This window comes from Pollicipes pollicipes, unplaced genomic scaffold (assembly GCF_011947565.3).
Source record: "Pollicipes pollicipes isolate AB1234 unplaced genomic scaffold, Ppol_2.1 Scaffold_7261;HRSCAF=8764_pilon_pilon_pilon, whole genome shotgun sequence".
Lineage (NCBI taxonomy): Eukaryota > Metazoa > Arthropoda > Thecostraca > Pollicipedomorpha > Pollicipedidae > Pollicipes > Pollicipes pollicipes.
Genome location: NW_023597054.1, coordinates 13483823 through 13496334, shown reverse-complemented (window position 1 = coordinate 13496334; position 12512 = coordinate 13483823). Strand labels below are relative to the sequence as shown.

Sequence of the window (12512 nt, the reverse complement as noted above, 5' to 3'; positions counted from 1 at the left end):
TACCCATTTTTTTGTCTGTCTCGCGCCACCTTACACAACTCTGTCTGGACTAAAAGACTGTCGTACAATGTTTTTGTTACAAAGTTCCGAGTTCCGACTCGTCTGCAAGTATGGTTGTTATTGGGCACATCCGAACGGGTGCGCAACTAAATGACTCGCGTTCATCATGGAGCATGGTGGTTTCAGGGCTAAAATCAGGCAGTAGTAAACCCAGGATAGATCCCTATCATTTAACACCGATGTTAGAGGCGCGCCCAATCCTCTTTCTGCCAACGATTTTATTGATTCAACAATCACACTGCTCGCCGCCTTCATTACTCCGGCTATGGATCCCCTAGTCGGTCTACAGTGAAGAGAACGTCCGCCAGCGAGCTGCATCGGAGACAAAAACGGCAAAAGTGAGGTGAACGGTATAGATTGAGCCTATCAACGGTAATGGAAACGAACTTTTTCTTCCCACAGTAAGAAAGTGGCCAGGTACCAGCTGCCTCTGTCGCATTCGTATGCTAACCATCCCTACAACCTCAACGATCCAGGAGGTGCTGGATGTCTGCTTCCTCTGGAGATGAGCTATCCCTGGTGTATTTTAGGGACGTAATGGAAGCAGCGATCTGTTAAGAACTGTCGTGATATGGAAAGCTACGATAATTACGCCGGATGGCTGACAGAAGAGCCAAAGCGCCGCAGTAAAGCGAAGACCACGGTGAGATCGCAACTGCGCAGGGCCGAGATGGTTGAGGTGCCATTCCACACCCGTCAGCACCAGTCAGAGTTGGTGCGGCTGGAAAAGCAGAGGACACGAGCGGAGCGGGCACACGCGAGCCAGGTCCGCCTTTTCCTGGAGCGGCAACTTGAGTCCAGACGGCGGAGCGAGGGGCTGTACCAGCGGATGCGAGCCAGCGCCGAGCGGGTCTGCCCGGCGGGCGGGCGGCTGACCGGCACCGGATCCAACATCAACCGACATGCGGGTGGCCGGCGAGCGCGGCGACGCGTCCGGCCGCCGACGCTCTCCTCACCAGCGCCGCCGTCAGCCAGCGTGGCCAGCACCAGCCTGGAGCTGGTGCTGCTTAACTGGGCGCTGCCGGCGCCGGCCGCTGGCCGGCCGCGCAGCAGCAGTGCTCCGGCCGTGCTGGCCGATGCGCTCTGGACGCCCGGCCGGCGGCCGACACACGCGCTGTCGCCGCCGCCGCCGGCGCGCCGGCCGTTGACCGCTGAGAGGCCTCCGCCGGCCCCGCGACGGTCGCACCGCCTGCGAGCTAGCTTCTGCCGAGAGATGCAGCGGCGGTCGAGTGGCGTCGTCGACGGCCTGCGGTCGCCGCCAAGCCCGCCGTCGCGGGAGCCGGAGGATCCGTGCCAGGCGGTGCTGGCCCGGCTGATGGACGCGCTGCAGGTGGTGGAGCGGAGGGAAGTCGGCACGTGGAGGCGGTGCAGCACCGTCAGCCCGCCGCCGGTGCGCAGCAAGACGCCGATCGCGCTCCGGCTGACGGGCAGCACGCAGCCGTACTGAACGTTACCGGCGAACCGGCGACCGTGGCCGGCGGGGATCCAGCAGAGACGGTGCATCGGACGGAGGTTTGCGGAGCTACTGCCAGCAAGGACTAATGCATCAGCAGTAGCAGGACTTCCCCATGGAACGACGCGCCGAAGACATGGCTCAGTTGAGCACCGCTACGAGTAAGTTTGTAAGATGCTGGTAGCGTGCAAGTACTGCTCGCCCGTGACGTCAGGGCTGCTTCCCACTGACGTCAGTGCTGCTTAGCAGCGACGCCAGTGCTGCTCGCCAGCGATGTCAGTGCTACTTGCCAGTGACGCCAGTGCAGCTTACCAGTGACGTCAGTGATGCTGGTCAGCGATGTTAATGCTTTTTGCCAGTGACATCAGTGATGCTTGCCAGTGACGTCAGTGTTCCTTGCTAGTGACATCAATGCTGGTAACCTGTGACGTCAGTATTGCTCGCCAGCGACGTCAGTGCTGCTCGCCAGTGATGTCAGTGCTGCTTGCCAATGACGTCAGTGCTGCCTAGCAGCGACGCCAGTGCTGCTCGCCAGCGATGTCAGCGCTGCTTGCCAATGACGTCAGTGCTGCTTAGCAGCGACGCCAGTGCTGCTCGCCAGCGATGTCAGTGCTACTTGCCAGTGACGTCAGTGCAGCTTACCAGCGATGTCAGTGCTGCTCGCCAGCGACGTCAGTGCTGCTCTCCAGCGATCAGTGCTGCTTGCCAATGACGTCAGTGCTGCTTAGCAGCGATGTCGGCGCCGCTCGCCAGCGACGTCAGTGCTGCTCGCCAGCGACGTGCGCTGCTTACCAGTGGTCAGTGCTGCTCGCCAGCGATGTCAGTGCTGCTTGTCAGTGACGTCAGTGCAGCGTACCAGTAACGATGCTGCTGACCAGTGACTTGGGTCACTGGAGACCAGGACATTTGACCGTCACCCTATCAGTACCTGCGCGTGAGTAACCCATTAACTTAGCCGCCTAGATACACATGCAACGTTCTCCGCACAGTGATGTGCTGACTAGCTGATGGCGGACATAATAAAGTGCTAAGCCGCGATTTGTAGTCTCACACCAGACACGCACAGCTGGATGACGCGGGTTCGTGACGGCGCCCAGCGAAAACGCTACTTTTCTATCACCACCAGCAGCAGCAAGATCCGCCATAATTGTTATTACGAATTGTCGCGGCGCGTCCATGCATTGAGTCGGCGGCACGACCAGCTGCCACAAATACTGCGAGGATCCCATGCTCGAAGCAGGCCGGAGAATGTCCACACCAAACCCTGCATACCTCGGTCTGTATGTAAGGCGTGGTGAAACAGCAAACTAGCAATAAAGATTTATTTATTTATAATCTGATCATGAAAAGAACTCAGTACAAAAAACCACAGAAAACTCGGTTAATCATATACACCCAAAGACGCCGAAACGAACGGAGGTGAATCAGAGCGGCCGCGGCGCCCGTGCGCGCATGCGCGGGGTGCTCCCGGCACCGCCGAACACCGACAAGCCGACACTGAGAGCCACAGCTGCCGCGCCTCCGTCCGCGCCGCCGGCCGGCGTTCACTTCTCGCCGGCCGGCGGCCTATGTACAGGGCGGTGCGGCCGTCCGCCGCCGGCGGCGCGCGGCCCGCGCGCCGCCGGCGCTCGCCGCGGCCCACCGTCGCCACCTCACCACTGACACTGAGCACGACGCGGCCGCGACCGGGCCCGCCGCCCGCCCCGCCCCGCCGACACGCACGCGCACACGAAACAGTAACTCAACGGGTTCGACTCGGCACCGACCCAAATAAATACACGTCCGGGTAAACGAGGCGGGACGGGGCGGGCGGCCGGCCCGCCGCCCCGCTAGGTACACCAGAAAGAAACGTTGCTGGATTTGCACGCCTTTAATATCACATTTGGTTGCGCGGCCCGGCGGCCAGGCGCGGTCTGGAGACCGGCTCGACGCCCCGCACCGCAGCCCCGGGGCCGACACGCGGCTGGCGGCGGCCCGCCGCGTGGCGCGCGGTCCGCCGCCGACCGGCCGCGCCGGCCCCACCCCTAGTTGTCTCACTGCTAGCGACTAGCGTAACGTCAACCTGGGTACAGTTACATCGCCTACGGCTACCGATCGCCGGACGTCGTCCCAGCTCCCACGGCTGCTAACTATCAACAGCGTCGGCCCGCCCAGCCCGCCTACATACGCTTACAACGCTACTTACACTTAAATGCGTGCTTACCCTGCGGGTAACGCGCATCACACTTGGCGCGCCGTCAGTTCTCACACACTAGCTTGGAGCACTCGCACGCGCACTGTCGCCCGAACAGACACCACTCGCCGGGCGTATCCACCGTGTCCAGACTCACCCGTCGCACCTTCTCGCCAGTCTGCTCGCCGACCGCAACAGCACACGCGCACGCCGACACGGAACACGTTTGTACAGTGGGGGAGCCGGGGCCGGAGCGCCGGCCGGTCAGTCGGCGGTCCGTCGCCCCGTCCGGCCGCGACTGGCGCGGCGCGCCCTCCCGGCCGAGCCCCCTATCACATGGTTGTATTGGCGCGGCCGGCAGCGCGACACTCGCCGGAGGAGCCAGCGCGCCCTCTAGTTCAGCACCTGGTGGCGCTCCAGCTCCTCCACGCTAAGCACGCGCTGCTGGGCCGAGGCCGGCAGGTCGGGCAGCTGGGCGGCGCGCGCACTGGCCAGCACCTCGGGGCTGAACCAGCGGGCCAGCGGGTTGGAGGCCAAAGGCGGCGGGTGGCCGGCCGGTGCGGCCGCGCGCAGCCACGGCTGCTGCTGCTGGTGGTGCTGGTGTTGATGCTGGTGCTGCTGCTGCTGCAGCTGGGCCTGCGTCTCCAGCAGCTTGGCCGCCACCGACTGGATGTTGCCGGCCGACACGGACATGTGCGGGCCGTCCGGGTTGGTCTTGACCAGCGGACGACCTGCAGAGGGAGCGCCATCAGCGCCCGCACCAGCATCGCAGTACTACAATGGTTTTACGTGCTTTCGCGACACATGCAGCCATCATTAGCGTGGCATTACCTCAATTCATCATGAGGATGGTGACGGGGAAGCCGAAGCACAGCTGGTAGAAGGTATCGAACCAGTGGTATAGCGGTCATAATAGAACCACTTCAACAGGCCAGCTACCACGTTTCGGCGAAGGACAGGGACCCCGTCAAATTAACCAGCCGTCAAGACTACATTACAGGGGAAGGGGGAGGGGACTGAGCCGAGCAACCCGGGTCTAAGACGGGACATTGACCAACCTGACTATTAAACTAAAAATAATTGTGTTAGTGTCCATCTTTCAATGATTCGATTAATCTGCACACATTATAACCATTTCCACCTCAAAGACGCGTCACTTCAAACCCGCTGTTGATAAACGAAGGGTGGTAAAATTTTGATCTGTTGAACCAATGCCATGCAATGATGCACTTATACGCTAAGTCAACACCAAAACACCCAGACTATCATATTCACTGTCTTCCATAAGTGAGGGAGCTGTCTTCAGCTCCTGAAGAGAGAGGAGAAGGGAAGACTGGCAGTAACAACACCGTCGACGCAAGCCCTGGCTGGGTGGTGGGAAAGCACGAGCCGCCACGCTCTCTGCTTCACATTACATGAGCCATGCCATGGGCCGCACCTGGGGCGTTTGACGGCCGTGATGGACACACATAGCGCCCCCATACTGCTTCCACATCCCGGGCGCAACAATCACTGTCGCAAAACATGCCCTTGGATATCAGGATCGTCAGTGCAGCGGATAAATACTGAGCAAAAGGCATGATTGGTTTGTCTCTTTTGTCAGTATGTTATACCTGGTATACAAATACTCGCCTTCCATTTAAGAATACAAAACTCTTTGTGCAAATCGATGCAGAGTGAGTTGTTGTTTACAGGCCACATAGGTTATGATTACAATTATCATGCGCCTTCAAACCCTTGACAAGCCGCCCTTCCCTGGCGGCACTCACTCGCCATGTCAGCACACGTTGTGTCCATCGGACGGATTGATCACGAAGCGTGGTGACGGCTTTCCTCCGTCTGCGGACGGGCCGCCGGACGCGAGGAACAGTCCGTCCCGCCCAGCCAGGTGTGGTGAGCCCCCCCCCCCCCCCCCCGTCGGGGTGGACGTGTCGGCCGGCCTCGGCCTACCTTTGGGCCTGTGCTCGGGCGAGCCGCGCGCCTCGGCCTTCATGTTACGCAGCACGGCCGTCGGCGTGAAGGCCAGCGAGGCTGGCGTGGTGTTGGGCGGCCGGCGGCGGTCGCCGTCCGGGACACCGCCGTCCAGCAGCGGCGACTTCTCCCTGGCCGCACGGCGCACCACCGGTCAGCGTCACAACATGCTGCACTCACCGCGCGCTGAACGATCCTCAGCGCCCACACCATCTGTTTTGAAGCGGGCTGAACCGGCACCAAGAGCGTCCACGACGAAGCACTGCGTGAGCTTAACACACTTAACACTTGACGCGACTGTGACGACACAAACGCATTCAACATCGGTCACTTCAGCCATCGATGGCGGGTTACTGCGGTTATGGCCGCCACAACAACCGGCGCAGCGAGACGTCTCCGTCTGCGGAGGCGCCCGCACGTGGGCGTAGGCGCCAGCCGCGGCGCGCCCACCTGTTCTCCTGGCGCTTGCGGAAGTTCTCCTTCTGCTCCTCGAGCTTGCGCTTGATGAGCGCCTGCTGCAAGATGTTCTGCGTGTGGATGCGCATCTCCTGCGGCGAGGGCACGCGGTGGGGCCCGGCCGCCGGCGCCACGCCCAGGTGCTGGAATGGGCTCGGGTTGCGCTGGGCTGGCGGCGCGCGCAGCGCCGACTGCAGCGGTTCGGGCAGCGGCGAGACGCGCTGCGGCAGCCGCAGCACAGCCACGATGATCTCCCGCAGGCGCGGCTGCAGCACCTGAATCGGCCGCACGCGCCGCGTCAGACAACATGCACGGTCGGCCACGGGCCCGACGCCAGCGATGCGCGTCCGTGCACCCGGCCAGGCATGGGCACTAACCCACGTCACAGTGCCTGTGCACGTTAACGGACGTCTGCCAGCATGAGCCGATCTAGCGCCCAGCAGTCAAACACTAAACCGGAGTTGACGTATAACTTCACTTCCCACAAGCGTCACGACAAAAGCGTGAAGCGTTGCGACGAGCGCATTCGTGTCCACCGCCGAAAATTGATGCTGGCGACCTCACGATCTAACGGGCAGGAAGCGAGCGATGCGCTGGCCGGGCGACGGGACGGACGACAATGAACGGATATGAACACTTGTCGCAAGCGGCGGTGGACTGGTACATGAGCTATCAGGAGCAGGGTCTTTTGCGACGACCTGGAGTTCGCCTGCAACCTGAGCTGACCCCGACCCCGCCTCTAACCTACACAACAAGTCCGACCTGGACGCCGCTCGATGCCCTCCCCCACAGCTCTGACCTGAGCGCCGCCCCGAACGCCCCGCTGACCTGATTGTGCAGCTGCTGGATCAGGTTCTGGCGACTGAGCCGGCCCGTCTGCAGGCCCACCAGGATGTTGCGCGCCTCTGGGATGGCCATGAGCTGCTCCAGCGGCGACGGCGCCGGGCTGGTGGCCCGCTGCATCGTCAGCAGCTGCTGCAGATTGTGTACCGCCATCTGCTGCTGCTGCTGCTGTTGCTGCTGTTGCTGCTGCTGTTGCTGTTGCTGCTGGTGGTGCTGCTGCTCGCGCCGGCGCTGTTCCTGCTGCTGCTGCATCTGGAGCAGCTTCATGAGGTTCTCCTGTGTGACGCTGGAGGACGGGCCGGCGGCGGGCGTGAGCGGACGCGGCTCTCCCGGCTGCAGCGGCGCCGGACGCACCAGCTGCGGCGCCGGCTTGCCCAGCATCTGCGGCACACGCGGCCCGACGTCACATGAGCGGCACGGCACTCCGACGACGCGCTCGACGGACTCCAGCGGGGCAAAGGAGAGGGAGGGTCCGTAAACGCTAGAGGACGGAGGGACAGTGAAATGCTGGGTATTTCCTTTGATCACGGGTCTGCTGAGAAAGGGTTAAGTCGTGACAAGACTGGACAATTTGAGGTTAAATTACCAGACAAGGATTGACGCATGAATTCCCTGCGAGCTGTTCTGCACCAAAAGCTGACAAAAAGCGTCGAAGAAAACGTGCGAGACTTCTACCCACCAAACATCAACCAGGGTAAACCACAGGAGGATCACCGCACAACGTTACAATCCAGATTGGTTGGTTCATTAGTTGGTTATCTCACACTGGCCAGGAGGGCGGCCATCGCCCGCAATCGAGCCCCGTGTACACGAATTTCCCGACGCCCAGTGAGACTGCTGCACTGCCGAACCGTGCTTCAAATTAGAGCTGCGTGTACCGCGACTATTGGAAGCAATCCCAACACGCACCAAAGTACGACGAAAAGCGATACTGTATTGCTACACACATAAAACCGACTTAAAGTTGCATGGCCCCGTCCTCGTAGAACTAAGCTGCGCAAAAAATACATCCGCCAATACACGCCAATCAAAAGCGAACTGAACGCTACTCCGGCTCGAGCAACTCTAGCAGGACTGGCTGCGCCGCCTGCACCTGCGCACTAACCTGCGAGAAAGGGTCGGAGGGGGGAGGCGGTGGCGCTTTCTGCCGGTTAGAGGGCACTTCTGACGCGCGTAACTGCGACACCTGCAAGCCGACAGCCGGTTACGGGGGCCAGCGGACCATGCGGCGCACTACAGCCCGCCCGCCGGCAGCTGCGCGAACGCCGGAGCGCCGCCGGCAGCCAGCGCCCGGGCACGGCGGCCGGCGGCCGGCGGCCGGCGGCGACGGCGATGGCGGCGGCGGCGCCAGCGGACCGGGCGGGCGGCGCACTACAGCCCGCCGGCCGGCAGCTGCGCGAACGCCGGAGCGCCACCGGCAGCCAGCGCCCGGGCACGGCAGCCAGCGGCCGGCGGCGACGGCGGCGGCGGCGGCGGCGGCGGCGCCAGCGGACCGGGCGGGCGGCGCACTACAGCCCGCCGGCCGGCAGCTGCGCGAACGCCGGAGCGTCGCCGGCAGCCAGCGCCCGGGCACGGCGGCCGGCGGCGGCGGCGGCGGCGGCGGGACGGACGCACCGGAAGCCGACCCGAAGGGTCGCCAGGCGACCCAGGCGCGGTGGGCAACACGCCACCGTCAGCGTGATAGCGGGCTTTGGTGGAAGCCTTGCAGTCTGCGGTGGATTACTGTTCTAGGTTTTCTGAGGACTTTCTTTGAAAAATCCGAAAACAAGCATAAATATTAGTTTGGTATCATACCAAGTGTGACCAGGCCTTTCTCACAGGTGTAGTTTTAATGTAATGTAAAGATGCATACATAGCATTGTGAGCTATACAAATAGGGTAATATGTGCGATGGGTGCTTCATATTGGTGACAAGCGCGGCCATAACTATCTTGAAACATCACCGAAACATAATTGGAGACGCAAAGCATATGCGCTAAATTCACACCCAGGCCGGCGCATTATGCAGACGGATCTACGAGAGATGTGCAAACAAACAAAGAAGACTGGAACAACGAAAGCCAGCTGCAACAGCGCGCTCGAAGCGGACCACCTCATCTACTAAAAGCCTACTAGACCAACCATCCGAGACAATACAGCTACCAATGGCGGCGCGGCGATTGCGCCAACTCAGAGCAAACCAGCGGCGCGCCCGTACAGCGCCAGCCGGAAGGCGTCGAGCGCGACTGACCAGCCTCCTGAAGGCGGCGGCGTCATCTTGCGGCTGCGGCCGGGGCAGGTCGGGTCGCACGCTCGCCTCCAGGTCGGCAACGTTGTGGGCCTTGCCGCCCATGGCCGCTGCACGGCACAAGCGCGGGTCAGAACAGCGCAGTGTGCCGGCCGCAGCGGGGCAAGCACAACCACGATGGCGACAAGCCCACCGATTTCTGCGCGCCAGGCCACAACCTATCACACCGCAAGATCACAACCACACTGGCGACAAGCCCACCGATTTCTGCGCGCCCGATCACAACCTTATTACACCGTAAGATCACAACCACACTGGCGACAAGCCCACCGATTTCTACGCGCCCGATCACAACCTTATTACACCGTAAGATCACAACCACACTGGCGACAAGCCCACCGATTTCTACGCGCCCGATCACAACCTTATTACACCGTAAGATCACAACCGTACTGGCGACAAGCCCACCGATTTCTGCGCGCCAGATCACAGCCTTATTGCACCGTAAGATCACAACCGTACTGGCGACAAGCCCACCGACCCACACCCGTCAGATCACTTCGGGACATTCGCACCCGCCGCAGCGGCGCCCGCGGCCGCCTCGAGATCTCACCGAGCTTGACGGCCAGGTTAACGGTGTCCTCCGTCTGCTGCTGCGGCCCCCGCTGCAGCATGCACAGGATGTCGCCCTTGATCTTGTCGCTGCTGTGCGCCGGCGAGATGGGCGCAAAGTAGACGTCTGGCTCGCTGGCCGGGATCTTCAGAGAGAGGTCCTCCAGACCTGCAGTGGCGCGTCAGAGGCCGGCGTCACGCCACCCGCTCACACAAACAGGACCACAGATATCTGGACGACGATAAAGCAGACTTCCGCATCTTGGGCCGGTCCAACAGAATCCGACATTTAAACCACATTTAGCAACTTTTAAATTGTAGCGCCCACCCACCACCGCACCTCAGACACCGCTTAACGCTCGCGCCGCACACTGAAGCCCGAATATTTCCTCCACCTCCTCACATGAACCCAGGTAACCAACGTACACGTCATCCCCTGGCGTCTGCGCACCGCCGCTCACCGTTCAGAATATTGCCGACCAGCTCGTCCCGCAGACTGGAGCGGCGCTCGGCGCCGGACGGTGGCGGCGGCGGCGGAGGCGGCGGCGGTGGCGCCGGGGCACCGGCGGCCGACACCGGCGGCGGCGAGTTACGCCGGAACCACTGGCTGAAGCGGCTGCTGCCGGTGCCCGTGCCGGTGCCGCCGCCGCCGACCGCGTTAAGCGCCAGACTGTCCATGTCCAGACGCAGGATGTCGTCCAGGTTGAAGTCGGCCGGGTCGGCCGGCGGCCGGTGGTGCTGGATCGTCGACTGGATGGCCGGGTCGTCCAGGAAGGCCGGCTCGGCGGCGGCGCGGTGCGCCGGCTCGGCCGCCGCCGGCTCGGCGACCGGAGCCGGAGGCGCCGCAGCCGCCGCTGCCGGCGGCGCCACAGGCGGCTCGGCTGGCGGGCGACGGCACTCTCTTAGGCTGCGCACCATACACCCACACTGCCCCCAACAAACACGAGACCACGCCTGCCTCCACAGCGCACCACACAAAGCGGACGCACCACACACGCCACCGAGCGCGCGCCCACCGCCGTAAGCCCCATCGCACACCCCCGCCGTCTCGGCGCGGCGCGCCGCTCACCCGTCTTGGCTGGCTTGGCGTGCGTGTCCGGCGCCTCGGCCGGCGGCTCCGGCTCGTCGACCGGCTCGTCGAAGCCGTGCAGCTCGATCATGTCGTGCTGGCTGGTCGGTCCGGCCGAGAACCACTCCGGCTGACTGGCGTCCTCGTCGCTGCGGCGGCGGTCGCTGCGGTCGCCGCCGCGCCGCCGGCCGCCGCCGCCGGCCTGGTGGAAGCCGCGGCCGTCGCCGGCAGGTTCGCGACCGAAGCCGCCGCCGTGCTGCGGCCCCGACAGCCAGTCGCGGCCGAACCCGCCCCGACGGTCGCGCTTCTCCTCAAAGCGGTCCCTGCCGCATGGACGGATGCGTGTCATGACTCCGTTGAGCACGCGACGATAGCCGGGCCGGGTATGCGGGGGTCAGACGTGTGGACAGTCGACCACGCGGACGGGGGCTGCGATGGCCGGCCTACGGACGAGTCGAGGGCAGGCGTGCACCGAACACAGAGTCGAGGGAGAGTGCTTGCTGACGGGGTGTCAGACAGTCCACGGCCAGTGTTCCCCGCCAACAGGAATCTCCAGAGAAAAAAAACACGCCACGTCGACGCGAGGCGTCGGCGAAGGCGCGTGGTCAGAATGTGGAGCACAATGGATGATTGTTGTCTAAACATCTAAGGGGATTTATTATAGCGCAGGACGACAATGATGAAAAAGGTGCAGGTGGAAAAGAGACCCCGGAACTACCCCGTCATAAATTATCCATGACAATACCTGTATTCAGTCATGAACGCTTTCGTCATGCTTCAGCATCAGTCATGAACGCTTTTAAGCAATATCACCACCGCCCCTCCCGACGTCGCCAGCGCGGCTGCCCCAGCCGCTGCGCCCCTGACGCGGGGGCCAAGCGTCACTGCACGCCGTGCACCGACGTGCATCCTCCACCAAAGGCCCGGCAGCACCGCGCCGGTGCGCGGGCGGCGGCACCGGAGTCTAGCAGCGGCGCTCACCGCGGGTCGGGCTTCTCCAGTCGGCCGTCGAAGCGGTCGAAGCGGGCGCCGGGCCGGGTGCGCGCCTCGTCACGCGTTACGATGCGGCCGGAGCCGATGCGACGCGCTGGCAGCTCGCGGTGGATCTCCCTGCGGCGGGGAACAGCGGACCGTCAGACGCCGCCGCCACCACTCGAGCAGGCCAGGTCCGCTCAGGTCGGGTCACGCCAGGGCCAGGTCCCCTCAGGGCGGGTTACACCAGAGCCAGGTCCGCTCAGGTCGGGTCACACCAGGGCCAGGTCCCCTCAGGTCGGCTTAAACCAGGGCCAGGTCCGCTCATGTCGGGTCACACCAGGGCCGGGTCCGCTCAGGTCGGCTTAAACCAGGGCCAGGTCCGCTCATGTCGGGTCACACCAGGGCCGGGTCCGCTCAGGTCGGCTTGAACCAGGGCCAGGTCCGCTCAGGTCAGGTCACACCAGGGCTAGGTCGGGTTACACCAGGGCAAATCTGATCGGGTCGGGTGAGACGCTACGCGATCAGATCGAATCAAACTGGACCGCTACAGACGCCAGTGGTCAAAAGGCAAAGGCATTCAAATATCGGGGAGGAGCGGGGCACATCAGTTACACAAGCGACACAGGCTCACACACATCCAAACGCAACTGAGGTCCCTTGCGACCAGAGCGAC

The 12512-nt window shown here is 63.0% G+C and overlaps 1 protein-coding gene across 1 annotated transcript; it reads right to left on the bottom strand.

The window, feature by feature from the left end:
* Window positions 1-2821: 2821 nt before the first annotated feature.
* On the bottom strand, window positions 2822-6350 carry LOC119112045 (uncharacterized). Its single transcript, XM_037236019.1, has 3 exons — window positions 6108-6350; window positions 5637-5788; window positions 2822-4417 (listed from the first exon to the last, which is right to left on the bottom strand). The coding sequence occupies exons 1-3, from the start codon at window positions 6200-6202 to the stop codon at window positions 4080-4082; spliced, it is 585 nt and encodes a 194-aa protein (XP_037091914.1). The 5' UTR covers window positions 6203-6350; the 3' UTR covers window positions 2822-4079.
* Between the last annotated feature and the right edge of the window lie 6162 nt (window positions 6351-12512).